Consider the following 27,751-nt stretch of genomic DNA (forward strand, 5'->3'; position numbering starts at 1 on the left):
ACGGTGCGATAGGGTGTGTACTAACGCAACTGGTCCTTGCGAGTGTTTTGAAAAGGAACTACCTTCCGTGTCTCAAACGATGAACAAGCGGGTCCGCAGGCATATTTGTGACATTCTTACAATTTATTAGACTAAAGAGCAAGGAGTCGACACAAGGTCTTAAAGATCGCTGCCGGTAAGGATTGCAGTAGCTCAGCGTTAAGTGTGAGAAAGAATATGGAAGGTTTTAAGATTGGTTCAAGTAGATTGCCGTCTTTTACATATGTGTGTCTCGGCTTCTCGTGGTTTCAGAGAGCAAGGTCATAGATCGTAAGATTGCGGCCGGCCAATACTCATCTTCCTAAAGTCTCACGCCGAGACCAGTATGGCCAGCCTTCAGGAGTAAATCATGTCATGCCACTTTCTGTCAGCCATGGTCCTGCCTGATAGGTGGGGGGTAATCAGTTGATCAGATGTTGAATGTGATTGTACTGTAGACTCGGTCGAGAGGCAGAGTCGTAGCGATAGGTGCAGAGGTTGAAGGGTCAACCAAACAAAGGATGATGTGTGTCGGGTCGAGAATGGAACGATTGTGACGAGTGAGATGTCGACCATTTCTGGCTCCAAGATACTGCTTCGGTTGCGGAGGGTCGTCTTTACTTCTTAGATGCCCCACTTGAAGAGCTAGTCCCGTCGACTTGTGCCGGATCGCCTTTGTAGTTCGCCCAGAATCGAGCCACGGCTGGTTTGAAATGAGGATGATTCTTGTGGCGCTCATTGAAGAAGTTCAGTACAGCATATTCCTCTCTGTTCATGACATATGTGGTTGGATGTTGCTGAATTTTGGTCCAGACCTCCTCGTCCGTTTTCTCGAGAAGGTGAGTGGCGGCAGGTGAGGTTTCATTATTATCTCTAGCTTGATCCAAGGCCTTTGAGACAGTCAATGGAGCCATGGTAGAAGCCAAGCTTTGCACTGAGGAGGTAAGAAGCGGAATCAAGAAGCCTTGTAATGGGAAATAATAGGAGTTGAACAGTCGGGGAAGAAAAGATGGAGAAAGGGATCATGAAAGCGATGTCTTCTTATGAGTGAATTTTAGTTTTTCAGGCAAAATTCAAATCCTCCAGGCAAAGTCTTGAAATGATAAAGCATGATGATTAGCAACTAGCAAAAGCCCGACCATTCACCTTCAAAGCTTATTTTTGAACCGTGAACAACGCAAATACGCTACTCGCTTGGTAGCGAGAGTCATTCGGGCAGTAAGATCGACGGTGAGCCGCAAGAGCAGATGTTGTCCCCTCTGCTGGGGGAGAGCTGGTGAAGTGCTATGGTGGTGTGAGGCTTTTGTCGAAAAATCGGTGTGGGCAGTGAAGGAACACCTTCAGCCTGACGTCGTTAAGCGACTCAAGTTGAGACAATCTGCTAGGCGGGTTGCTTGCTTTGCGAGAGGCCATACTTTCCCTACAGAACAAAGAGAGCCTGAAGGATCCGGAAAACGGCTTCCGGCATCGGGTTAGCTATCGGCCGTCTTCTTGCGCCCAGCATCCGTTCGCCACAGTGTCTTTTCTTCACGGTGAAAAAAGACAGTACGTCCCATTAATAAGATGGGAAGTGCTGGAGCGGCGTAGCAATGGATCCTTGAACCAAACTTTAAACGGTTTTTTCCACTCTCGTCAGGAGCCAAAGCAGATCTTCGTCATGCATTTCGCATTCCTTCGAACTCTAGTCTGAGGACATCCCACAACAAGGTCTTATCGAGAGTGGGTAGCAGAGAACTTGGGGCAAGATCTACTAAGCCAGAACTCTCACCCAATGCCACCGCTTCCGCAGGATGTAGTAGCTCCAGAATGGCAGCGTTCAATTGTGATGATTGACGCCACCCAAATATTCTTCTCCTCAGTCTTGCAAATGCTGCCTTAACGGTTTTCGAGTTTCAGAAAGAGAGACTCATGCAAGCGTGTCCATGTTGGTCTTGGCGCGCCTGCAGATTCCTAGGGCTCCTGGGTGCTTATGAATATGTTTGCCTGGACGCTCAGCGCCAACGTCGTCTGTCGTAATTGCTAGCCAGGAAGCCCTTCACTTCGATTCGCAGCCCCGGGACACAAGTGAGAGCCCTTGAGTTAGACAGCATAAAGACAATAAGCTTTCGACCGTCTCTGAACTTCTCTCCGAGCCCGGCTGAACTCTGTGGAAAGAAGACACATGGTACCAACTGATTAGTGCTGCATGACAGCCGTCAAAGGAGCAAGGTACGTACCGTGCGAGTCAAATCGGGTCAGGGCTGGTGGTCAAGCTGCTTCCTTGCTTCGACGCTAGATTCGTATCTAGTAAGGGCCTTAGCGGCGTTAGTAGAATTTGGGTCAACTTGATGAGACAACGTCGATGGGCTGGCACGTCTCTAAAGCTCATGGACAATCTAGGTAATTGGTGCGATCGGGAAGGGATTGGGGTTGCCCGCATCATCTGCGGCCACAAAATCTCCCTGTTTGGCAGTGGGTTGCAGAACGCATGGTGACGACCATTCAAGTAGAACGTAGCATTTAGCATCACACACATGGTTCCAGAGTTTGACGCCGATCATCAGAGAGCTCTTTACTCCATCGGGTTATTTGAGCTTCTCCTGAACGAAGCCACTTTTTTCAAGCAACTGATAGTGACCCTGATCAGCACTCAGCGCTTTTTGCGGCGACCAGTCTTAAACTCAGAACGCCATCGGCAATGCAATGACGGATGTTTTCACTCCCCGGGCTATAGTAGCTTGGAGTGGTGATTGGACCAACGCATTGTCATTTGCATCAAACGACGTCTTATGCAAGCAAGAATCCTAGCAAGCGAAGGAGGCTGGCTCATGGAAAGGGGACTAATGACCAGTCTATCCACGTTCCCATGGGATCGTTTCGCACAATTTTGTGCCGCTTCCACCTCTGCTGGTAGTAAGAGACAAAGCCGGATACGAGCACTCGAGAGCCCTACCCAGATATTCATCCCGCACGGAGAGCACCCGACAAAGGCTTCTTTATTAGACTCTCAAAGCTGCAGTATTCTCCGGCGATTGGTGATAGCTAACCCACAGAATGACCGTGGGTCTGTGCACGCGCAAGCAATTACTCTGAGCCCTGAGGAAATTCAACCCCGTTTAGCCTGGAGGTCATCCTTACTAGCTAAGGGTTTCAGACCAGCTGAGAATAGCGTAAATATAGCTAATCCAGCCTATTGTCTAAGATAAAGCGTAGATATCGTCTGACATAGCATACCTTTCCAGAGCACATCGTAAAGCCAGGTACTATTCTTGTATCAGCCGCGAGGCTACACAAGTTTATCTGACTAATGAGCCATCGCTTCTGTCGTTTGAAACGTCTGATTTCTTCGATGCTTTTGTCAGGTGAAGTGATCGATTCCCTTGTTTATGGAACACAGATTCTACCCCATTCTGAAGTCCACTCTTCTCGGTTTCAGAAGGGGTCGCTTGATTTTCGGAGAAAGGCGTCGCTGAGCTGAATGTTCCTAGGTCTGACCGAATGGTCATCGCGACGTCTCACTTTGAGACAGATCTCCAGAAGGCTTGGAAAAGACCGGAAATGATGTATTCTGGCACAATCCAAACTGATAATGGCCGACGCGTGTCAGAGTCCAAGCAATGACCTGACCGGCACTCACAAAAGCAGACTCTGTACCTTGAGCTTCAGCGAAAATACAAGAAAATAGTAGCATGAAAGGAGGACTGGCAAAGGATCGGTGTACAGCCAGAGTCGCGGAATGCAAAACGATTGATCTGACGCAACTTGCTCCGCACAAGGGCAGAGAAATCCACATGGATAGAAAGGATTTTGGTTCGCTTATGGTTTTGCAGATTCGCTTGCATGAACCGACGCTGTGTCATCTCAGCCCGAGATCTCTCATTTGATGCCGCAGATGATGCGGACGCTTACCTACATGATCACAATGCCGCCGTTACCGCTCCATTCCTACATGCGGGTTGCTTTGGTCTCAGCAGCCGAGTTGGGGGTCCCGAGGGAAGTCGGGATAGACCCGCATGCAATCTTCACCGAAAATTGCTGCTGATAGCCAGGTGGTCCGATGGTGACTCACATGAGAGGCATAGGAGGCAAGCACAATCTCTCAGCAAATCGGAGGCGTCACTCTCTCGTTGTGTTGCAGCAGGCAATTCCCTCGTTACTGCAGACCGCCATCTCGTTGATACAGATGAAGGCCTGTGGCACAGTCGAGATCCTGCGCCGACAAAGCTCGTTGGGCGACGCGTCAGAATATGCTATGCCGACCATGGAGTCAATGTCTTACAATAGCGACGGGACATTTGGGTTCAAGACTCGTGCAGGAACTAGCGCAGCAGGTCGGAAAGAGTGATAGCATGATTAGTATCCCGTCTCTGAAGGATTCGGCCCTATCAAAACACGGGGGCCCTTCCCTGGACTACCTTGCTCCTGCGTGCGGAGAGGGTTGTTGGGAAAACCCAGGCCCACACAGGATCTAAAACCTGCTGGCACCGGTGAAGCTAGGGAACCTTAAGAAATTGACTTTCAATACAGCCGCACGATCTCCTCTGATCAGATGCATCTCAGACTAGTAATTGTTAAATACGAGGGCAAAGCTGGCAAGAAAAGTGCTCTGTCGTTAACGCCAATTGAGGTCCATGTTTGCTGCCCTGGCAACGGTGGGAAAGTTCGAATAATCTAGGAGATGGGCAATATATACATCTATTCCTTTTCTTTAAGAGGAGTTGACAAGGCCAAATACTCTTCGGCAACCTCTTTCTACAGGCCTTTCGGTTTTCTCTTCCCTATGTTCCAGCCCCAGCCTCTGAGCACCTTCACCACTTTTGGGGTTACAGCTACTGTAATCGGTAGTCTGATGAAAATGAAGCTCTTGTGAATAGCATAAGCAAGAGCAAGTTGTGTCCATAGACCTACTCTCCCAAAAGCAGTCAGTTCAGGTGCACACCGACACTCTGCAGCAAGGGTGGTGATGATAACGACAGGGGCTGTGGCCATTCAGTGCGCCTACTCACTTGCATGTTCACCTCGATTTTCCCTCTCCGCCTCCCGTACACCATGATCGTAATCATATCCATCCCCGACTTCTGCAATCGCAACTAGGCCATGCTGCTCTGCTTGAATCTTTCCTCCCACCTTCCCATCTTCAATACCACGTCCCGCTACTTCTTTCAATTTTACTTTCAGCTGATTCCATTCTGTCTTGACGTTATCAGGAATGAATCCCCGAACCCCATCAACAACTACTCGCTCAGCGTTCCCTACTCGCTCTGGCCCAAGCCATCGCACCGCAGCGAAGCAGAAGGGGAAGTCTAGGGCAGAGAGGAGAAAATAGATGCCTGTCGCGGACCAGCCATACTCACGGCCAAGCTTTCGAAATCGTTGAGAGAAAGTGAGTTGAGCGGTTGCTTGCGTGTGTGGATTTGTATGATTGGAGTAGGGCCGGCGAGGAGCTGGAGACTTAAATGGTTGGGAATACCACTGGGGTAGACTACGTAAAGTAGGGTAGCGGCGAGCTTGGCTCACTCTGAAGCTGTGAAAAGGTCTGGCAAGGCGCGAGACGTAGCGCGAAGGTCCAACCTGCCGCGCTGTGTCGGTGCAGAACGAAGGTAATGGTGGTCGCGTTCGGAAGAGGCGGAGCGCCTTCATTCCTTGTGGGTACTCGAGATCTAGCAATCGGTGTTCTTTCAGTCTTTTCAATCCGTTTCCATCGTGTGAACCCCGGAGTCTGGAATAGGATCTTAAGGCAGGAAAGGTGAGGGTCAGCTTGCAAGTAGAAATGACGTTTAGCGGAAGAGATTCCGCTGGGGCCAATATCGTTCCCAAAGATACAAATATAAATCTGTTTACGCTCATCTTCCCCATCACAGATAGCGTCACTTTGCATACAGCACGAATCCTGGTAGTCAAAAGCTACTATATCATAGATTCGACTACAGATGTCTTTGACTTCCCGAAACGCCCAGAACTTCGCCTTCAATGCTAGCATAAAGGCAGAGAAACATTGTCGTTTCCTCATTGCCGTTAAGATTTTTCCATTTCTATTTAGGCTTGGCTCCTGCAACTTTGAACTTTCGCCCTGCCATTCGCGAAAACATTGATTGCGGGATCTTCATCAAGGTATTCTTGGCTTTGGCTGAAATGGATGTAATTGCCGGAGCATGCTTCAGACCATTGTCGCCAGAGCTGGAGGTGCCGTCCTCTTCGTCGTCATCTGCCCACTGCACCGCTTTCTGTTTTGCTTTGCGATTCTCGTCAGCTATCTTTCGTTGCGCATTAATTCCATTGTTTGTGGATTTTCTAGATGATAACGCATCTTTAAGCAATGAGGAGCCAGCTTTACTATCGTGTAAAGAGCGCCGTCTCGGCACTTCGGGTGGAAGTTCTGCAGGTTGATCACCATCCTCATGTTGCTCAGCAAGATACTTCGGTAGTCTTCGAGGCCCCGGCGGCTTATTCACGGCTATGAAGGTGCCACCTGGTGTCTCAGACTCACTTGAATAGTCGCTTTGATCTAGACGAGCCTTTGCTTGGTGGTGACGATCGTTTGAAGTACTTTGAGCGACGTACTTTTTGCGGTTTCTTCGTTTACGTGTTGAGAAATCTTCATCTGATTCTTCATTACGAGTCTTCCTCTTTTTCATAGTGCTGGCCGCCTTTTGAGGCCGATCAACAGCGGGCACATCAGAGAATAAAAGCTCTTTGTCCGCTTGCTGACGGTTATCAACGTTTACTGATGAACCATTGCTAAGACGATCTGCTATCAGGGCCATGCCTAGTCTGCCAACGTGAAGAGTTATTGGGAGCCGTTTCCCCGAGTGCGCAGCTTCAGCAATAATAAATCGGTTATTGCTTTTCGCTTCTAGTAATGACTTGTCAACTTGTGCTTGCTGATATTGTGACAATTGGCCATTTTGTGTAGGTTGGCCATTTTGGAACATTTGAACATTGGCAGGAAGGCTGCTGGCGGATGTTGATGTTAGTCCCTTAGCAAAAGGCTCGTCGGACTCGTAGGTGGAGGCATTGTCCATCCGGTTGCTTGGATGCAGTGTCATTTGTGCGGTTGGCGCGACATTGCTAGGCGGCCTCAAGGCTACTCCGGAACCGTGGACAGATTTGGCTCCCGTATGCCTTTGATGTGACTTATCTTGTACCACCTTTGGCTTTGATTGTCTATTTTTCTTGGCTAACAATTTTTGGGGATTGTGTTCGCCATCTGAGTCATTTCGTATGGAGCCGTTGGTAGGCACAGGAGCGGTGGTGGTAGGTAGTGTTGGCTGCCCAATGCTGAGCATTGGATCAATCGGTATCTCTGCTTCTGTTGTATAGCGAATCCCGTTTTGATAGAATTGTTCTTGAACCGGAGGTGTTTCTGCTTCGTCTACATCAGCGTCGCTTAGCTCTAGATCATGAGCCTTCGCTCTTGCTGCTTCATCGATGCGGCGGCCTAACCGCCGAGACTCTAAAGGATCATCATCGCCTGTCTTCTTGATATGGTGCAGGTTCGACATGCTGAAATCCACTAAGCTCTCTGTGCTTCTTGGGTCAGCGACTTTTCTAGTATCATGACCAAGGATGGTGCCATGAGGCTCGTAAGGAGTATTGTCTTCTTTTCTTCTACAAGACCCACAAGAACAGAACTTCCTACACGCGGGGCATTCCCACTCATATTCTTCCATCACCGTCTGAGGCATGAGTTCAAACATGCGCCATAGACTACCATATTGATAGGATCGCTCACACTTTGCGCATGTTGCGCATCGCCAGGCTTCCCTCGGGTAGCAGGAGACGTGCTCATGGACAAAATCAAGTGGTAATTTTCTCTTTTTGTTTTTGTGAGAGACCTTGCCGTCATCATCAGTATTGCTGCTCTTTGCTACGCCAATACTGTTCATCTCAGCGGTTGTTAGCGGCGGCTTGGGGTTTTTAGGATCATTCCAGGGCCTAATCTTGAGCTGTTCTTGACAAACTTGGGCTAAGGTCTTCTTGCCGAGTTCCTTCCTCTCCCTCTGGAGAGACCGCGGGGAATTTTGGTTCGCCCCATCCAAAGCAATAATTTGATGTCGCCATTGTTCATGACGACTGGTGAGCTCTTGCCAGGGGAATTGTTCGACCCACTTGAAGCCTGAAATGCACTTACAACTTCGACCCATGGCGAAACAATCCATGCAGACATCATACGTGTTCTCATCGCCGTTTTGGAGTGGCTCAATGCAAGTCTCACAAGTCAGAAACCGGTTGAAGATATTACAGCGGCAATAGGCACATGTCACGAAACTATCGTATGGCAGGTACTGTCCTTTCTTTTCGTTTGGTGACACAGGTGCGAGTATCTCTGATACCAAAATCTTCGTGTATAAGGAGAAAAGTCTCTTGAAGTCTTTAGCGAGCTGTCTCAATCTTGTATTATAATCCAGGTTCAAGATAGCTTGCTGGTCAGTCTCTACATCTTTCAAAGCCTCGACTTTGTCAATAAGATCGGAATATTTTTGCAAGGTGAAATAGATAATAGCCTTGTTCTTGTACTGCTCATCGCGACAAACCATCCTGGCGCGTGGTAGAGCTTCCCCTAAGGCCATCTCAAGGGTCTCTACTGTTGTCCGGTTCCAAGCGACTTTCATTGTTCGAGTGCCCCGATTCCATACCTGGTGCGCAGCAAGTGGTGGTATCAGAATAAAGTCGCCAACTTTCTGCTCGACAATGTAAGTGGTGAATGGAGCTGCTTTCCACGCATTGATCTGCGCAAAATGCTTTTCTACTTCGATGTCATGGCCCAAGGTTGACAGCCAGTATTCTGATACAAGATGGCGATCCCTTGTTTCTGTCATGAACCATACTGAAGATCCTGGCTTGGCCGGCTTTCCTTCTTCGTCAACGGTACCAGTTGTGTCTACCATGAGATTTTGGCCCAGACTTGCGCACATCTCTCGGTGGGCAGGGGTATATGTGCCCTCGTGCCCGATATAACACATCAAGTTGTCTGCCCGCATATCGGGAGACAGGCTACTCATCAGATCACCTGCACTTGCATAACCCCGTCCTTTTGTATAGCCTGAATTATTAGTTGGTATGACATCTGGCGCTCCAGGGCCCCCAATATCGCCAATAGTTTGATTCATGTAGAACAGCGCTGCTGGAATGTATTGTTCAAGTTTCTCGTGCCACAAGGGGGGCAATCGATGTCTTTCAAGTAGATGCGTTGTCTATCGGCCTCTCTATAGTTCGACGAAGTCCATTGGTTCGTTAGCTTCGACAGATTGTTGAGGTAATGGGCAATGGAGAGCGGCATGAATTGCTGCTTCGTAATGTTTCGAGCATTCTCAAATTTTGAGCCGCAGTTATCCTTCAGCCATTGGCTTGTAAAGGTCCATTCGTCAAGCCGACGGTGAAAACCTTCAACGACGAGTGGCTTCCCGCCCATTATCACATGTAGTAGGACCAGCTTTTCGAACGCCTCCATACTCTGGGACTCAATCATATCACATGAGACTCTTGTGACATACTCAAAGTTCTCGGTCTCTTCTACAAGAGCTGCGAGATCGAGATCTGGAGGTATAGGCTCAAATGCGGCAGAAGGGCGCTGCGAGGGCATGGCGAATGCTTGTATTGCACCTTAAAAAAGGCTATAGAGATGAACCAAGAGCGAAAACTTAACACTTGTGTCACAGCAGGATAGAGCCCTGCTTAAAGCACATGGGAGTTCAGGATGAGCTATCAAATTGTAGCGGTGATGGTCAAGAGTACGCGACCTCGCGGACGGAAACTGTCCGAGTACGAAACAGTCTCTGGCGTTTTGATACTTCACATGGTGATGGAGATGAAAACAAGAGCGAGAGACATCTGAACCTTCGACCGCGCAACCTGTGTCGTCGACCTTCGCAGATAAAATCAACGCAGCGGGAGCTGGGTCGGCACTAATGTGGAGGAAACGCGCTAAGGCTTAGAACTAGTTCTAGAGGCTAATCTCAAAGCATCGTAGTGCCACCCCTTTTCCCATGGGAACATTCACATCAGTTCTACTACTCCGTATGCTTCAAATGCTTAGCCACAAGTCGCATAATAATGTTACGCTATCATTCACATCCAAGGTCTGAGTGGATGGGCCTGCTTTTGGCTTGAGAGAGCATGTTCTTGGGGAGGGTTCAGCTTATATTGCGATGTTCACCCGTGTCAAGAAGTCTTACAGCATCCCTAAGTAATAGCACATACCTTCGTCAGGGCCATCGCCAATGCAGCATTCGCAATGCTGTCACAGTCGCGCTTGATCGTGGCTCAAATCCGAAATGTTTCCTCCATGCGATAAATTTCCGTCAATCATACGCAACCTCCAGTGAACCGAAAGCCGGTTCTCTCTTTTATCAGCCTCCGCAGACAGGTCTTTTGTCCTATCTTCCGGAATCATGGGTCCCGTTCGCGGAGCTGATGCGTCTTGACAAGCCAGCAGGAGCCTTCTATCTGTTCTTCCCGTGCTTGTTCTCAACCCTTTTGGCGGCATCCTATTCAGGAACGCCCATGTCGTCGGTTGTGTTGACATCTACCCTTTTCTTCTGCGGGGCAGTCATCATGCGAGGTGCAGGATGTACCATTAATGACTTGTGGGATCGAAGACTTGATCCCCATGTTGCTCGGACTCGTTTTAGACCTATCGCTCGTGGTGCCGTTAGTCCACTCAGCGCCTTGGTCTTTGCAAGCACGGAATGCCTTGCTGGTTTGGCCCTTCTCGCCCAATTTCCGACTCAATGCCTTTTCTATGGTATACCAAGCTTGCTGCTGGTCATCACTTATCCCTTAGCCAAACGCGTCACACATTATCCCCAATTAGTGCTTGGCTTGACATTCTCCTGGGGTGCAATCATGGGGTTCCCGGCTCTGGGTATCGACCTGATAGCTGATACTGCCTCTCTACGGGCGGTAGCAGCACTGTATGCGAGCTGTGTAAGTTGGACAGTGTTATATGACATGATCTATGCGCATATGGACATTAAAGATGACGCAAGGGTTGGCATCAAAAGTATTGCTTTACGGCACGAAAAGGATACGAAGGCAGTACTGTCCGGTCTGGCCATTGTACAGGCCAGCCTTTTGGCAGCTGCAGGAGTAGCGCTGGGTCTAAGCCCTGTCTTCTTCATCGGAAGTTGTGGCTCATGTATGGCGACCTTGGGCTTAATGATATTTCGAGTGAGATTGAAGGAAGTCAGCAGCTGTTGGTGGTGGTTCAAGAATGGGGCTTGGTTGACTGGTGGTGGAATTGCAAGCGGGCTGCTCGCGGAATACTCATTCAGTCCAAATGGCATCAACATTCCTGAAGCTGCCTCGACGTCGCCACCGTAACAGAGCTTTTATGAGGCCCTCAATTCATGATGTACGTTCATACCCCTCAACGAGCTTTTCTTGCGGCCTTAAAACGCCATGCTTTCACACAATTAACGTTACGCTAGAATGAACTGAGACAGGTATTTCATTGGTCTCGGCCTCCTCCACCACCACCACCACCTCCACCACGACCTCCTCTCCCTGCTCGCTGGCCACCTCTTTGGTTCCCGTCAGCTAATCCACCCTGTCCTCCAAGACCATCCCCAGCACCTAAAGTCAGCGCGGCTGTAGCTAGTCTGTTAGAAAGGTCGATTTGTGTTCGTATCGTATTTGCGAGGTATGAAGCGACAAGTACGTCTTGGATGTGATTGTTACTGGGCCCGTCAGCATCAGTCCTGATCTTGCAACAGGCTTGACATACAAATCCCGCTCAATATCCTCAGGATTCACTTTTGGCGCTAAAGCTAAGGCGTTCAGAAGAAACTGGCCAAGAGTACTGCTTGGAGGTGTTTCTTCTTCAATTACCGCTTCAACATATTTAGATACTCTCTCTAGCATCGACAAAACTTCTTCCACGGCTCGTTCCAAAGACTCAATGTCTGAAAGGACGGCAGCGGTCCTATCGTCATTGTCTTTCGCTCCCGAAATCAATTCCAACCCACTCTTTTCTGCTTCTCCATACCGTATGTCATACGGAACCGGTGTAAATGCGGCACTATCCGCAGCTCTCTCGGCTGTCACGCCAACAGGTGCAGATATGTATGTCCGAGCTTCAATCTCTTTGCCTGGTTCTGTACTGATGGTGAGGTGAACCGCCGGATGTGGCCACGTTCCCTCGCCCTGACCGCCGTAGAAGTTTTGGATCAAGGCGGAGAAAGTATTGAGCTCAGCAGAGGTCGCATACCAACCAACAAGAATTTCTTTAGGATTTGATTTCAGATGTAGGGCTAGCATCTGTTTCTGGTAATCCATGTCGACTTCGACTTGCTCCGCCGTCTCTGTATGACCCACGGCAAAGCAGTTGCGAATCTCGACTTCCGTACCATCTTCGCTGCGGGTACCGAGCAAGGTGCCTATGACACGCTCCTGATCTGCATTGCGACGAAGAGAGTGATCTAGTATTGCGAATATTGCCTGTGGTTAATCAGCCTTTTTCTATTGGATGTAGAACAGTCTCGTTACTTGGGGCTGTATGACAACGTTCAGTGGAGCAGTGCTTGGTTGCGATCCAACGATAGCTGGACCGAGTGGTCTTGCCAAGTGTAAGAAAGAGTTCGCAACTGTCATCATCTGTTATAGAAATTGGCAAAGCTAGTCTACAGCTTCTCTGGTTATGTACTGGGAAGGCCGACGGAGTTAAGATGGATTTGTGCGCGCCAAGATTTTTCGCGGACTCCGAATTTCTCAGACCCTAGTAAATAAGCAAGATGCCTCTCTTTCGGGGACAGCAGCAGAAAATTAAAAGAATTGATTCAACGACTAGACCTTCGGGTAGTGAAAAGAGAAACTTGGGTCCTGGCAATGATGGTGGACCAAACAGTCGAGGGCCCATTACACTTCGATCAGGCCTTGCTCCCAAACGGGCAGCTGATTTTGATGCTAAAGCTTCAACCAGCGGCTCTGGCTATCAGGATGAGGAAATGTCGGAACACTCACAGACTAGCGAAGATGCTAGCCCGTCAGCCAGAGGGTCCAGGCCTTACAATACACTTGTGCAATCGCTGAATGCGAGAGGAGGACCATTACAAAAGAAAAGGAAGACCACTACACTCTCACCTTCTCCAAATATCGACATAGAGAAAGGCCTGCTGATTCAATCTGAATCATCAGAAGAGGATGATCATGCATCGTTGGAGGGCATAATGTTAGCTTCCAGCGAGGAGCAGGCTGATCTCTCCTCTGGCCGTGTGACCGCCTCAGCCCAGAGAATGGGATCTCAAAAGATTGATGCTATCAAGGCAGGTAAGTGGTGTGATGGCAAGACGGAAAAGAACGAGGCCTGGTCTGCCTCGTTCAAGTATCCAGATATTGGATCTCCTGAGAACGAGGATGGAACCCGGCCTTACGCTCAATTTGGGCCCGCTCTGGTGAAGGATTCTTTAAAGTCAGCTTTGACAAAGGTGATGCAGGATTTAGATGTTCAGTTGGAGCATTTTGCTTCGCAAGTCTTCAATTATCGTGACATTTTATTTCCACTGAGGGCACTGGATAATTCAGGTCTCATTTGTCGCTTGGTGTCCTTGCAACTCCTCAATCATATCTTGAGAACTCGTGACAGAGTGATAAAAAATAATGCACGGCTCGCTAGGGAAAAAATTGGCATTGAGATAGACGCTAGAGACCAAGGCTTTACTAGACCGACAGTACTCCTCGTTTTACCGACAAGGCAAGCTTGTGTTCGATACATTGAGACTTTGAGTTCGATGCGCAGGCCTGAGCAAGAGGAGAATAAGAAGAGATTTAGTGACAATTTTGCCTCCGGCATAGATGGAGTCTTGGATCAAAAACCAGCAGACTTTCAGGAGCTCTTTGGAGGCAATGACGATGACATGTTTCGGCTTGGTGTGAAATTCACGCGCAAAACGATCAAATATTTCTCGAAATTTTACAGTTCAGATCTTATCATTGGCAGTCCACTGGGTCTGCGTATGGCTATCGGAGCTCATGGTTCAAAGACCTACGATCATGACTTCTTAAGCTCAATTGAAGTGGTAATTGTTGACCAAGCGGATGCTATTGCAATGCAAAATTGGGAACATATTGACTACCTATACGATCACCTCAATCTTCAGCCCAAGCAAGCTCACGGATGCGACTTTGGTCGCGTTCGGGCTTGGTATCTGGAGGGACATGCAAAATTTGGTCGACAGAATATTGTGATTTCGGCCTTCAATTTTCCGTCCTGCAACAAGCTGTACGCTGATCAGATGCTCAATGTTGCTGGTAAAGTACGTTTCAAAAAGCTCGAAGGTGGCATCATCAACGAGCTCAGCATCTCGCCAAAGCAGACCTTTTCACGTGTCGACATCTCAAACTTGGCGACCGAACCTGACGATCGTTTCAACTATTTTTGCTCGACCGTCCTCCCTCAACTGACCAAGGCCTCAAAATACCGCAGTGGATTAGCAGGGGTACTGATTTTTATGCCATCGTATCCAGATTTCGTACGTGTCCGTAATTACATGGAGAGCGACTCGGCCGCCAAGGGGATCTCGGTCAGCTCTATATCCGAATACACACCGGCAAAGGAAGTGTCTCGTGCTCGCAGCCACTTCCTCACTGGGCATAATTCCGTGTTACTCTATACCGAGCGCATGCATCACTTCAGGCGCTATCATCTCAAAGGTGTTCGCCGGGTCGTCATGTACGGATTGCCAGAAAACCCCCTATTTTACAAAGAAATGGTAGAGGGCTATTTGAGCGCTAGCGTTATTACAGGGAACCTAGATCTTAAGGAGGCAAATGTCAGGATCCTTTTCTCGAAGCTTGATATGTTAAAACTCGAGCGTGTCGTTGGATCCAAGAGACACCTTTCAATGCTCCAAGGTAAGGAGGGAGATACGTTTGACTTCACGTAGATAGCATTGGAGCTCGCTCCTTCCGCCCTTGAGATGTTGATCGCTCGATGTTTATGCTAAAGACAATCTGATTGACGCCTCATCATATTTTATCGCCGTGTCAGACCACCATAGCCGGTACCAGGCAGGCTAGATCGTTGGGCGCAACCGTCATCGCATCGTGGTGATGACCCTAGCCCTCAAATTAAGCTCGTCCTAGTTCACAAACTTCGATCTCCACTCGTCCGTTTGAAGGGAACCACTTTGCATCGCATCTGCTGTCATTGAGATCCCGTACAATTCGCCCCAGTTTTGGTTCAAGAGTCTCACTTCGACCGACAGGATTGTCGCGAAGTCAAGCAGCCCCATGAACAGGTAAATGAAACGGCGCTTGCTCAATGGAAGAAGCGTAATGCAAGACGCCGAAGCTCCTCGCCGAGAAAAGGATACACGGTGTCGTCACAGGTCAATTACTCTTGGCTTCCTCGAGCAGCAGGCCACCGTCGTACCACATGATACCCACTCTTCTACGCTTGACAATGCAGAAATACCTGGCCAGACTCAAGTGTTGCGGTTGAACAGACCAAGCCAGTATCTGAGGCCGACAAGCCATATTTCCCTCAATTCCGATATGCCCTTGCGCAGACCCCAGGACTTTGAAGATGTCCTGCGAGGCATTGATCGGCAGCTGGAGTTGCCCATTTCACCAACCTCGATAGACCTGACAGGAGCCAATGGCAAACCTGTAGCAATCCAAGTCGCAATGAACGCCTTCGAGAGGGGAGAATGTAGTACGGAGTATCTAGATCGGAGATTGTTGCCTGCAGGCTTGCGAACTCTTGCTCCTAAAACCTGTTCACAGGCAAGCTACATGAACCGCATTCCTGAAAAATTACAGACATCACACGAAGAGGGTGCTGAACTCATCAAGACGGATCATGACTGGATCCACAATAGTGAAATTGCGAAAGACACCCTTCTTCGCACCAGCTTTGACTCATGGCGTTCAGGGCAGACGCAATCGTTTTTCGAAGATGCCATAAAGTCACTTGAGGAAGCCTCAAATCACATAAGCGAAAGCAAAAGAAGCTCTTCGTATTCAGTGACCGGCATCAATGAGGATTTGCAACATGGAGGAGATGATCGTGCAAACCTCACGAACAGCTTTCACCGGCCTAAGCGAAGCGTCTCGATGATTGCAGTGGCCAATCCGCTTCTCAGAGCAGCCTCGTCTAGACCGGCTCCACCTTTCCGCCATTCACTATCACAAGGAACGTATTTACGTTCGAAATTCACTTTCACTAAGACTGGGAGACCTCGACTGCCTCCAGAATGGGTCGAACAGCAACGATCTCGACTGCCCGACATAAATACCAAGGATCATCCGGCCTTCAGGGCCCGAGCGATATCGCAAGCACGAGATTCCCTGACTCTCACTCGATCGGAACACTACGAGAATACTTGCAGACACCTCTCAAATCGTGATTCATGCACCTGCACAATCCCCACCTCACCTACCACAGCTCGGCAGAGCAATTGTTCAACCATTGACACTCCTCTCACTCCTTTCACTTCGCCAGCTAGCTCACTAACCAAACATCGTCATTCAACCATCGGATCAACAAGCAAAGTTAAATTTGATGACTCAGCCTTCAGTCAAATCATGACAGATCGTTTGAAAGACGGTCAGCTACAATCGCTCCGTCGCAAAGCGGAGGGCACTGCGAGAGAGGAAACGGTTTTTGCTTATTGGGATACGTCTCCGCCGCCACAGCGACAGCGCGACCATAGTCCACAAGCTAGCTACAATTCCTCTCGATTGTCGGATGCAAGCTCTACATGCCTATTAGGTCACACTCAAAGTCTTACCGAGGATTTTGATTCAGACGCGAGGGCAGCTACCCACCGACTTCGACGAACCGTGTTAGAAGCTGAGATGGAAGGCCCGTACGCAAATCCATTTGAGGATCCAAGACATACAGATAGCTCTCTCTCAATTGCTGAGCCCGAAAAGCTTACAAGCAAAGAAAAGTCCAGCTCACAATCTCTTCATAGCGAGTCTAAGCCAGACGATCTAGCCGAGCAACATGAAAGACAAGCGTCGCCAGTGTCTCGGCAGCGTCCTTTATCTACTCTGAGCAGCTATTTGAACCATCGTGGAAGGGCGCCAAAGGAGGGTCTGACTGGCGGAAAGGTAAACAGAGAGGCCTGCTACGCTCGAATGCAGGCGCTCCTGTGTGCGAAGCCACTGGATACACCGCCAGGCACGAATCTTGCCTTTGAAGACACTCAATCGCCTGTCAACGAATATTCGGATGCTGAGGAGAACACTCATCGGGCCGTTAGTGCTATGGAAAACCCAAGAGATCAATGGTCGCACGAAGAAAGTAAGAGAAGGTGGAGCGGGATGGGTGGAAGCGTACGAAAAAATTTGAGGCGTACGGTGAGATAATGATACTCCTACAAGGGACCCTGGCTAGAGAAAATCGATTGTCAGAATGCAGGAGCAATGCGTGTATACGAGTTTTCTCGACAACGCAAGACCGAAGTAGACTATGCCAGGACTTTCTACGGTACAGAGACAAGACCCAGTGCTCCAAGCTCAACTCCGAAAGATGGACTCGGAATCTAGCTTTTCGGTGCTTTAGCTGACATACTCAATACTCTCGGATTGGTAGAGAAATCAGAATGGGTCTCTCTCATAGCTTGTTTCTAGAATTATCTGAGTGTCTCGCACAATACTGGGCTTTATTCAGGCTATGTCTACATACCTTTAGGGAACAATGTTCCAGAGGGTATCTATCATAAGCCTCAAGAAAACTCACAGGCTCGCGTAGATGTCAGCCAAGTAGATAGCAACTCTAATCACATACCTTATTGATTTCGCCCCATATCCTGTCCTCTAATTAATTAGTTGGTCGAGCCAGATTCTACTGCCTTGGAGCCTTGCCCAGAAGTAAGTCTCTAGGGTTTAAGGTAAGGCTCTAAGAAAATAGAAGCCTCCTCCGCCAGACGATGGCGTCATATCTTAACTCTCAAATCTGCCTGAACGGGGCACGACTTCTACCACTCCCATAACCCTATGCCACCCAATTCTTCGCCCATTACAAGTCTGACCATCACCAACCCTCTCATTCTCTATCGGACCCTTCTCGCCACCAAGCGGATTGAGCCTGACCCCGCACAGCATCGTCTCGCGATCCATTTGCAGAAAATATACAATAGGCTCAAAGATTACAAGCCTGAGATTGACTTTAGGCAGCAGCTGGATAATATTCAGAGACTTGTCCACAAGGAAAAAAGTGTTGATAATGGGACTTCCGGGGGCAATCTCAAATGGGCTGTTCAGAAGGAAGCTTCTCAGATCACCGCTCTCACTAGATCGTTGACCGCTCGGGAATCTGTGCTAAGTCTGCAGTCTCCACGAGGCCTTTTGTGCCATGGCGATGTAGGCAATGGAAAAAGCATGCTCATAGATCTGCTAGCAGACTGTTTGCCAAATCAGAAGCGTAGATGGCATTTCAACACCTTCATGCTTGAAATATTCGCTAAATTGGATTCGAGGTGCAAATGCTTGCGTTCGCCATCGCTAGCTGACTCTCGGTCTCATGAATATTCACTCCTTTCCTTAGCAAAAGATTTGATCATTAAATCTCCAATTATCTTTCTTGACGAATTTCAAATACCTGATCGTGCTACATCGAAAATTCTTTCAAATTTTCTGACTGCTTTCTTTCAACTTGGGGGCGTTATGATAGCAACGAGTAACCGCCTTCCAGAAGAGCTGGCTAATGCGGCTGGGGTCGAGTTTGCTCCACCGCCCAGATCTACACTAGGGCTTTTAAGCAACGCGTTCGGGTTCAGGGGAAGGCGCGTTGAACGGGGCAGGAGTGAAACAGTCTTCGGAGGCAAAGGCGATTTTGCAGCATTCCTCGAAGTACTCAAGGCGAGGTGTGAAGTCTGGGAAATGGAAGGCTCGAAGGACTGGAGAAGGAGAGACAGTGAGCATGATACCAGCAAAGTGTCTGACATCCAGGATGAAGAAAGGGGTTCTGCATCTTACGGTCTGCAAGAAATGAACATAGGAAATCTTGGCTTGGGATATGAACAGAGTCTACGAGTCAATCCTTCCGAGAAGAGCACGGGAGAAGAGCAAAGTAGCGAAACACGATCTGCATTACCGGCTTTCTATTTTGTGGAAGCCGCTCAGTCTCCTTCTTCCAACAAAGACACGATCACACAAACTGTCTGGGATCAACGTGAGGCTACTATCTTGAAGCGCCATGGCCTTCAAGATCATGAGCAGCCCCATGTTTCATGGAAGTCTACGACTCTTCGAGTATACGGCCGTGATTTGCACGTCCCGCGCCAAAGCGCAGGGGTGACGAAGTGGACCTTCGCAGAACTTTGTGGGAAAAGTCTAGGCCCAGCAGACTACATCTCATTGGCATCTACTTTTCATACCTTCATTATGACTGAGGTGCCAGTCTTGAGCTTTCTTCAGAAAAATGAAGCTCGCCGATTCATCACGTTGCTTGACGCCCTTTGCGAAGCTCGGTGCAAGCTCATGGTAGCCGCTGAGTCGGGGCCAGATGCTATCTTCTTCCCGGAGGCTCCACCTACAGGAGAACACGTTACACAGCAGGGAGAGGAGAACTCGACGAACAATTCGAACGATGGAGTCTATCCTGAGACGTTCTCCGAAATATATCAAGACCAAACTTCACCTTTCCGGCCCAATATCTCTTTGTACACGTCATCCGCCTCGGAGCCCTATTACGCTTCAAGCTCTCTTCCCACGTCCGCTTCTCAGCTCTCGAAAGCACGCTCAATTCTTGCCGATGAAGACAGTGACTTTGGGCCTGTCTATGGAGCTGATAGAGGGCAAGACGTTTCAGATGACCTAAATTCAACCGGTTCTCATGTGCAAGGACAAGAACAAGCCACTGGGCCCCTTTTCTCCAAAACGGATGTGTATACGGGCGACGATGAAAGATTCGCCTACAAGCGAGCACAAAGTAGGCTATGGGAACTCTGCGGATCGAGATGGTGGTCAAGAGAGGGCGATTGGTGGCGACCACTGAGTAAAGAGGCAAGACATTGGGAGGATTCCCGAGCTGAGCTTCTGAAGGCTCCACATGTCGCCACTATAGATGATTCCCCACAAATAGAAGGCGAAAGTGAATCAAGGCTGAAATCCAGCCCTTTCCGCACAAGCGAGGAGCCTCCGCCGCGTTTCAACTGGACGCATGCCTGGGGCATGATGACTTGGGGTAAGAAGGCCGGTGTCTGGGGACAAGGTCCAACTGGGCTGGGAAAAAGAAACCAAAAGGGACCAGGCAAGTAAGACCTAACAGTGAGGCATCGCGACGTATTTAGAAGACTCGAGAGGATAAAGGTACTTCTCTGATTGGCAGACAGAGTATCTTGACTCTCAGTCCACCAGATGATTATGTATTTCTTGAGACATTAGCAGTTTTCAAACCTCTCTCCTCTTCATCCAGCATTCTTTGGTCGCCGAACGCTTTCAATGAACATGGTGGCCTGCATCTCCCCATCTCCTCAACTGCATGGTCACCACAACGCAGATGTTCTGGTGGATCGTAGGATACTTCTCAAAGCGCCTGAGGTGGCATTTCAGGCGTTTTCAATCAATTGTGCGGTCCAAATGGTATCTGCAATGACCTACTAATGAAGCCGTCTAATTATGAGCAATTCAATTCTTCTTTGGTCTGATGCAGGAAGACTCACAAGATTCGATAGCTGAGCCTGACTCCATGCGCAACGTCTAGAACAGCTGGTTGAGAAGGAAAGCATTCCATGAGCAATATTCCCCGTCCTCTCTTTCGCAGCATCTTCAACAATGCCGGACATCGAGCTTAGCGAGAAAAAGCGCGTCGAGATCTCTATCCCTATTGATCATGCCGACGAAGCTATGTCTGGATAGGATTCTAAAAGGGGCTGACTCGTGTTTAACTGAGAAACGTACAAAGTTGAGGTTTGACCGCTCAAAGTGTGCTGAGCCCCGTTGTCCATCTTTGCCCAATTTGCTGAACCTCGTTGATGAATTTCTTACTTTTGATCTCCGCTCCTTTTCCCCTTCCATGAGCCACAGCCATTGGAGTGTGCTCATCTGGCGTAAAAAACGGATTCTGTAGTAGTCTGATGTATGCCGTCTGCAAAGCTTTGAATGCCTATACGCATGAGAATTGACGAATAGTAAACAACAAACTTCCGTCTTACCGGCTTCATGTCTGCGTTCTGCACGACCCGACCGGCCACACCTTTCCCATCCTTAGAGTCATTAGTACCCTTTCTCTTTATGACCGGCTTCCCTTCTTTCCCCCATGTGTCTATAATGATTGCGAATCGTACGCCCGTCCCTGTCTGCCAGCCCCAAATGCTCAACCTTTCGTCAATTGCCTGTAGCATGCCGAGGTCCTGATCCACACGATTTCGATCACGGGATCGGGCATCGAAAATGTCTAGTGAAGCATTGAGAAGGAAAGAGAAGTCTAAGAGGGCAGACTTCTGGCCTTCATAGGGCGGAAAGAGCGCGATGTGAAGGGGGTTATCCTAGGTGGGTCGTGATTAGCCCTGTGTGTAGTCAAAAAGCAGAGTCTGGCCATGGAACCTACATGTTTGCCAATAACACCTATGCAGGCAATCGAAGGGACTGACATTCTGCCATGAGTTTTTCAGCAAGATGGATGTGAAGGCGTGCAGTACGTCTGCGGACGCTGAGTCGATCTACCCTCAGACTAGATCTCCAAGTAATGCGTATTTCACATCTTGGACTGAGAATGTTCCTATTGCATCCTTTTGGGAGCCTGCACTAACGGTACCCGGCGCTGATGTACATTCACCACAACAAAGTTGGCCGCACCAATGCTCAAGTATATTCACAAACGACGAATAACGTCCTTCACCAATGCGAACGAAATCCTCTTCAAACCGATCTTCGCTTACTTTGCAACTGGACAAAGAGGTGCGCTCCGCTGGTATTCCCCATGGGTGGTTTAGGACCTAAATCTGACCCTAGGTTTATCAAATAGTGTGCAAATTTGCAGATGAGCATTCGCAAGATGGCGATGGCCGTGGATCACCCACCACTGTGCCAGCTATCTATGAGAAGATCAAGAGATCGAATTCAAGTCTTGGCAGGACCAGCAAAAAGTTGCTCGAGAACAGCATTGAGCGCGTCTTACAGGTGAAAAGGCAGGATGAAGATAGCAGAAGTGAAGATGACAGTGGGTCTCTGGCTGAGGAACTGGACGGCAATGGCGTCGAAATAAGGTCTAAGACTATGAACGATGTCAATCAAAGCATAGTCGGGGCATGGTCGAAGCAGCGAATGCCCTCGAAGGAAGGAGTAGTGGCGATAAACAGGGCCTCTGATCAACCATCGGTTGCAGCTAGCAAGAAACGTCATGCCGATGGCGCTCCACCAGCCAAGCGTAGGAAAGCAGTACCGGAGATTGACCGTTCTCCACCAACGCACCTGAGTCTTGCTGATCTTGGAGGGGTGGATGATATCATTCGACAGCTTGAAGATCTTATTGTCCTGCCTCTTTTGCAGCCTGAAATCTATGCGAATTCAAAGATACAGCCACCTCGCGGAATACTGCTTCATGGTCCTCCTGGCTGTGGGAAGACTATGATTGCCAATGCCTTCGCCGCAGAGCTGGGTGTACCCTTCATTGCACTTTCCGCTCCGTCAGTGGTTTCCGGGATGTCTGGAGAGTCAGAGAAAGCTCTTCGAGAGCACTTTGAAGAAGCCAAGAAAGTTGCGCCATGTCTCTTGTTCATTGATGAAATTGATGCCATTACACCCAAACGAGAAAGCGCGCAGCGGGAAATGGAGAAACGGATCGTGGCTCAGCTTCTTACCTGTATGGACGGCCTTTCTTTCGAAAACACCGGTGGTAAATGTGTGATCGTGCTTGCTGCAACAAATCGACCCGATAGTCTCGATGCAGCGCTGAGGCGAGGTGGTCGGTTTGATAAGGAAATCAATCTTGGGGTTCCGAGCGAAGCAGTGAGGGGCCAGATATTGAAAGCACTAACCAGACAGACGGCGTTGGCAAATGATATTGACTTTGCTCATCTGGCAAAGCGGACGCCTGGGTTTGTAGGCGCAGATCTAAATGACTTGGTATCTACGGCTGGTGCAGCGGCGATAAAGCGCTTTCATGAGACACTCAAGACGGAAAGTAACGAGATGGAGATGGACGAAAGTGACGACAAGGCTTCCTTTCAGCTGATTGGGCTCCGAAGGCTTATCAAACGTGCAAAAGAACGCCCATTTGATGCCACAGCTATATTGATTACGGAGAGCGACTTTTTAATAGCTTTACCAACAATCCAGCCATCTGCGAAGCGTGAAGGCTTTGCCACCATTCCGGACACCACTTGGGCTGATATTGGAGCTCTGAGAAACGCGCGTGAAGAATTGCTGACGGCCTTTGTGGATCCTATCAAATCTCCTAAGAAGTACGAGGAATTCGGGATCACACAACCAAGTGGTGTTCTACTCTGCGGGCCTCCCGGATGTGGGAAGACCTTACTCGCACAAGCGGTCGCAAACGAATCCAAAGCCAATTTCATTAGCGTCAAAGGTCCAGAGTTACTCAACAAGTACGTCGGTGAATCCGAAAGAGCTGTCCGACAAGTATTCATTCGGGCGCGATCGTCCGTTCCGTGTCTGATCTTCTTCGACGAGCTTGACGCTATTGTGCCTCGAAGGGACGACACCCTATCCGAATCGTCGGCGAGAGTCGTGAACACTTTGCTTACCGAATTGGACGGACTCAGTACGAGGGCTGGCATCTACGTGCTAGCGGCGACAAATAGACCAGATATCATTGATCCGGCAATGCTCCGCCCTGGTCGTTTAGGGACCCATCTCTGGGTTGATCTGCCTGACGCGGTAGAAAGGGTGAAAATATTGCAGACCTTGACACGCAAAATATCCCTCAAATGCACCGAGGCAATGGATGAGGTTGCTCAAGACTGTGAGGGTTTCAGTGGAGCAGACTTGGGGAGCCTCTTACGACAAGCGGGTTATGCTGCTATCCGACGCAATAGCAACAGCATCGAACATGAAGATTTCATGCAAGCAAAGAATAAAGTACGGCCGAGCGTGACAGACCGGCGCAAATATGACCTTCTGAAAGCACAGTGGGGAGCGCCGACCTAACTCCCTGGGAATTGTGGTGCCGAAGTTCGACTGCGGAGGAGCCTCAAGTTGAGGTCGTGCCCCTAAGATATCTTATACTACAGTGTTTGACGCAGGACGAATTCAGTCAAGAGAAGACGCAGCTGGTGCAGGAGCCTTGGTACCGGGCAATGAGAAGAAGCAATTGGGATAACCCAATTTGCGCGTCTGTTGAGGATGGGCTGTGCTGGGTCTGCGGTGGCAGTGCAAGTATGAAGATCGTCCCGCCTCCAGAGAAGGCTGAGATTTACAAGAAGATGAGGACGAGGATTGAGGCCCCGGCAAGCGCCATCTTGAAACGCACGAAACATCCAGGATTGGCAAGTAGCAGCTTGATTCTCGTAGGGATCCCAGAAAATGATGATTTAAGAACAACGCAGCGGACGACCTGTCCTCGTCCAGGCTGCATTTCGAATTGTCGCTCCCGGCTGCACGATCCGACTCGACCTCCTATCATTCTTTTCTGTCTGCGTTGTGACCCCTTTTGGCCTGATCTTCAAGCTGTCGACCGCAGAATTTGCGCGGTCATATTATTCCCCATTCTTGTCATCCTCCAAAACCTAACAAGCATAAGCAACGCGCCATGGCGTACGCCTGCCGAAGCGCCAGGGCCACAACGACGCAAATGCAGCTCTCTTCTTGAGATGTGACCTTCACATTGCATCCTACCTTCAATATACATAATGTTATCTCTTTGGTTTTCTCTGTGTGGGACTGCCTTCTTGCATCTTTCTCATGCTGCTTCAACATTCAAACCAGCTCGACCACCGGCGATCCCCTTGGCCGTAAAGTCCCCTTATCTGAATTGCTGGCTCCAAGGGACAAATGATGGAAAGACTAGGGATCTGGAACATGATGGCTATCTTGCTGGCAGTTGGCCAAGCTTTTGGGCGTGAGTAAGACAACCTGAAGAATTTACGACTGTTAACAGACTCAGGAATGAAAATCTTGGCTGGACTGGTAGGTAATATTAATAGTAATTGCTGAAAGATTCTTTCTGTATATTTTTCTAACTCAACTATTTCTTGTCCTAGGGCTCGTACGTGTAGACGGAATCACACACACATGGATGGGCGAACCATTCCCGTTTCCGCCAGCTGTTTCTCAGACATCATTTGAATATACCTCAACGCAGAGCATTTTCATTCAGGAAGTTGCGGAACTTATCCAATTGAACGTAACCTTTCTCTCCCCAGTCACGCCCAAGGACATCAAGCGTCATTCGCTACCTTTCTCATACCTAAATGTGGAAATTTCTTCGCTAGATGGCAGGCCTCATCATGTACAGTTGTACTCAGACATCACTGCGGAGTGGATATCTGCTGATCGGTCTGCAATCGCAAATTGGAATTACGGGGTGGAGCCTAGCAGCGATGGCCGCTCTGAAGGCATAGCCTACCACCAGATCTTTCTTGAGACTCAACGTCCTTTTGCAGAGACTTTAGATCAAACAGACTATGGAAATTGGTACTACGCTACTGACAACATGGCCAACCTGACTTACCAGTCTGGAGCACACAGAGATGTCCGAGGGGAGTTCGTTGACAATGGCAAACTTCGAAATTCTAATGATTCAGAGTTCCGCGCAATAAGCGACGACTATCCCACTTTTGGATTCTCTGTCGACTTTGGTGCAGTGTCATCTGGTGTAGTGAGCACTGTCTTCACCGTTGGGCTCGCACAGGAACAGGCCATCCAATTTGATGGCGAACATGGCGTTGTCAAACTTCCTTCGCTGTGGACGAGTTATTTTGACACGGATCAAAAAGCTCTAGCATTCTTCCACAACGACTATGCCCACTCGGCTGATACATCTGGTGACCTTGATCGTCAGATTGTAAGCGACGCGAATACTGTTGGTGGGTTAAATTACAGCCTCATCACAAGCCTCGTGTTCCGGCAGGCGTTTGGCACTATGCAGTTGACTGGCACCCCGGAGAAGACATATCTTTTTCAGAAAGAAGTCAGCTCGGCAGACAATGTCCAAACAGTGGATGTTATGTTTCCGTTCTTTCCAATCGTGCTGTACGCAAATCCGACATTACTGAAATTCTTGCTCGATCCTCTGATCGTGAACCAAGAGTCGGGCCGCTATCCAAACAAATACGCCATGCATGACGTCGGGAAGAGATATCCTAATGCAACAGGACATCCCGACGGTAAGGACGAGCCAATGCCCCTCGAAGAATGCGGCGACATGATCATAATGACTCTAGCGTACGCCCAGCGGGCGAAGGACAACGAGTATCTTACTAAGCATTACAAGCTGCTCAATCAATGGACACAATATCTAGCGGACGAGGCTCTCATCCCTGCAAACCAGATTTCGACGGACGACTTCGCCGGGCCTTTGGCCAACCAAACAAATCTTGCGCTCAAAGGCATCATTGGCATACAGGCAATGTCCAAAATCGCAGAACTAACCGGTAACGTCGCTGATGCATCCAACTACAGTGACATTGCCCATGACTACATCCAGAAATGGCAAGACCTAGGAATTGCGCATGATGCCAACCCACCACACACAACCCTCTCCTACGGCAGCAACGATACCCACGTCCTCCTTTACAACCTCTATGCCGACCGCCTTCTCGGCCTGGACCTCGTGCCCGACGCAGTCTACGACATGCAAAGTACCTTCTATCCCACCGTCCGATCAAAGTATGGCGTACCATTAGACACGAGACACGGCTATGTGAAGAGCGATTGGCAGCTATGGGCCGCGGCTGTAGCTTCGAAGGAGACGAGGGACAGCATGATTGCGGATGTAGTGGCATTTATTAACGATACGCCGACGACTCGGGCGATGAGTGATCTTTATGAGGGGGATACGGCGGATTTTCCGGATCAGTTGTATTTCCAGGATAGGCCTGTGCAGGGGGTTCTTCAGTCTTTTGGCGTTGCCAAAAGAATAGAATGGTTGAAAGGTGGAAAAGGTAGTTGGACTAGATGATTTGAATACTCAGGGTTGGATACATTTAATTGAAGAGAATATTTCTTGGCCTATGTGTCCAAATGCACAAGATGTCTTGACATTGACGCATTGAATCTGAAGACTAAAATCGACTACTCCCAGCGCATCTAACCTCAACTTTATGAGCCTAGACACAAATCACACTCATATACGGCGATCAGAAGGTAGTAAGATGTCGTACCGCCTGTGCTCACCTACAAATCATTTCGAGCTCCAACTGGCGGATTGTAACGACAGACTCCTAGACTATAATTGGAACAACGAACAACGAAGATTGAATTCGACGAGCCCTTTAGAGACCCCCTGATCCATTCTAGCATTGACGATACCCAATCATGGGTGTTGGCAAGGCAATCAGCGTTCCAAACCATTGCCGGCGCTCGTTCAACGTGGCAGACCAGTGAGCTCTCCTTCTATTACACATAGTGCTCTTCTCCGGGGCGTTCAAAGAAGCTCTGACCAACATGCAATGCATAAATACTTCCTAGACGTGCATCTGGATGTTCACTGTTGTCTTCTGGGATGTAAAGCCTCCTCCGATACCTTTTATCCCCCCGAAAGGGCCTTGCCTTCACTGGGGGGTTTTCTCCATCCCGCCCTTTCCAGGTGATCGCATTGGTCCAACCCGGTCTCTCTGCGTACTCGCTTATTGCTTGTTGGGTCTTACAAACACCCCGATCCCTGCTTTCGCCATTTCCTTCG

At 49.0% G+C, this 27,751-nt stretch overlaps 11 protein-coding genes across 11 annotated transcripts; 5 read left to right on the plus strand and 6 right to left on the minus strand.

Moving 5' to 3' along the window:
* Positions 1–635: 635 nt before the first annotated feature.
* KY384_007028 (uncharacterized protein) lies at positions 636–932 on the minus strand (the record flags this gene model as incomplete). Its single annotated transcript, XM_044815521.1, has 1 exon — positions 636–932. One exon carries the CDS (start codon positions 930–932, stop codon positions 636–638), a length of 297 nt encoding a protein of 98 aa, XP_044667395.1.
* A 3,817-nt stretch (positions 933–4,749) lies between these two features.
* KY384_007029 (uncharacterized protein) lies at positions 4,750–5,637 on the minus strand (the record flags this gene model as incomplete). The annotated part of the gene is made up of 2 exons (XM_044815522.1): positions 4,750–4,901; positions 5,004–5,637. 2 exons carry the CDS (start codon positions 5,635–5,637, stop codon positions 4,750–4,752), a joined length of 786 nt encoding a protein of 261 aa, XP_044667396.1.
* A 392-nt stretch (positions 5,638–6,029) lies between these two features.
* KY384_007030 (uncharacterized protein) lies at positions 6,030–8,885 on the minus strand (the record flags this gene model as incomplete). The annotated part of the gene is made up of 1 exon (XM_044815523.1): positions 6,030–8,885. The coding sequence occupies one exon, from the start codon at positions 8,883–8,885 to the stop codon at positions 6,030–6,032; it is 2,856 nt and encodes a 951-aa protein (XP_044667397.1).
* A 218-nt stretch (positions 8,886–9,103) lies between these two features.
* Positions 9,104–9,580, minus strand: KY384_007031 (uncharacterized protein; the record flags this gene model as incomplete). The annotated part of the gene is made up of 1 exon (XM_044815524.1): positions 9,104–9,580. One exon carries the CDS (start codon positions 9,578–9,580, stop codon positions 9,104–9,106), a length of 477 nt encoding a protein of 158 aa, XP_044667398.1.
* A 1,866-nt stretch (positions 9,581–11,446) lies between these two features.
* KY384_007032 (uncharacterized protein) lies at positions 11,447–12,591 on the minus strand (the record flags this gene model as incomplete). Its single annotated transcript, XM_044815525.1, has 3 exons — positions 11,447–11,675; positions 11,723–12,435; positions 12,484–12,591. The coding sequence occupies 3 exons, from the start codon at positions 12,589–12,591 to the stop codon at positions 11,447–11,449; spliced, it is 1,050 nt and encodes a 349-aa protein (XP_044667399.1).
* A 137-nt stretch (positions 12,592–12,728) lies between these two features.
* KY384_007033 (uncharacterized protein) lies at positions 12,729–14,879 on the plus strand (the record flags this gene model as incomplete). Its single annotated transcript, XM_044815526.1, has 1 exon — positions 12,729–14,879. One exon carries the CDS (start codon positions 12,729–12,731, stop codon positions 14,877–14,879), a length of 2,151 nt encoding a protein of 716 aa, XP_044667400.1.
* Positions 14,880–15,270: 391 nt separating this feature from the next.
* On the plus strand, positions 15,271–17,310 carry KY384_007034 (uncharacterized protein; the record flags this gene model as incomplete). The annotated part of the gene is made up of 1 exon (XM_044815527.1): positions 15,271–17,310. One exon carries the CDS (start codon positions 15,271–15,273, stop codon positions 17,308–17,310), a length of 2,040 nt encoding a protein of 679 aa, XP_044667401.1.
* Positions 17,311–17,940: 630 nt separating this feature from the next.
* KY384_007035 (uncharacterized protein) lies at positions 17,941–20,205 on the plus strand (the record flags this gene model as incomplete). Its single annotated transcript, XM_044815528.1, has 1 exon — positions 17,941–20,205. One exon carries the CDS (start codon positions 17,941–17,943, stop codon positions 20,203–20,205), a length of 2,265 nt encoding a protein of 754 aa, XP_044667402.1.
* Positions 20,206–20,866: 661 nt separating this feature from the next.
* Positions 20,867–21,541, minus strand: KY384_007036 (uncharacterized protein; the record flags this gene model as incomplete). Its single annotated transcript, XM_044815529.1, has 3 exons — positions 20,867–21,052; positions 21,102–21,434; positions 21,497–21,541. The coding sequence occupies 3 exons, from the start codon at positions 21,539–21,541 to the stop codon at positions 20,867–20,869; spliced, it is 564 nt and encodes a 187-aa protein (XP_044667403.1).
* A 205-nt stretch (positions 21,542–21,746) lies between these two features.
* KY384_007037 (uncharacterized protein) lies at positions 21,747–24,057 on the plus strand (the record flags this gene model as incomplete). Its single annotated transcript, XM_044815530.1, has 2 exons — positions 21,747–21,846; positions 21,914–24,057. 2 exons carry the CDS (start codon positions 21,747–21,749, stop codon positions 24,055–24,057), a joined length of 2,244 nt encoding a protein of 747 aa, XP_044667404.1.
* Positions 24,058–24,206: 149 nt separating this feature from the next.
* KY384_007038 (uncharacterized protein) lies at positions 24,207–27,028 on the plus strand (the record flags this gene model as incomplete). The annotated part of the gene is made up of 2 exons (XM_044815531.1): positions 24,207–24,399; positions 25,110–27,028. The coding sequence occupies 2 exons, from the start codon at positions 24,207–24,209 to the stop codon at positions 27,026–27,028; spliced, it is 2,112 nt and encodes a 703-aa protein (XP_044667405.1).
* Between the last annotated feature and the right edge of the window lie 723 nt (positions 27,029–27,751).

The sequence above is a fragment of the Bacidia gigantensis genome (genome assembly GCF_019456465.1).
Source record: "Bacidia gigantensis strain McMullin 20006 chromosome Unknown contig_255, whole genome shotgun sequence".
NCBI lineage: Eukaryota > Fungi > Ascomycota > Lecanoromycetes > Lecanorales > Ramalinaceae > Bacidia > Bacidia gigantensis.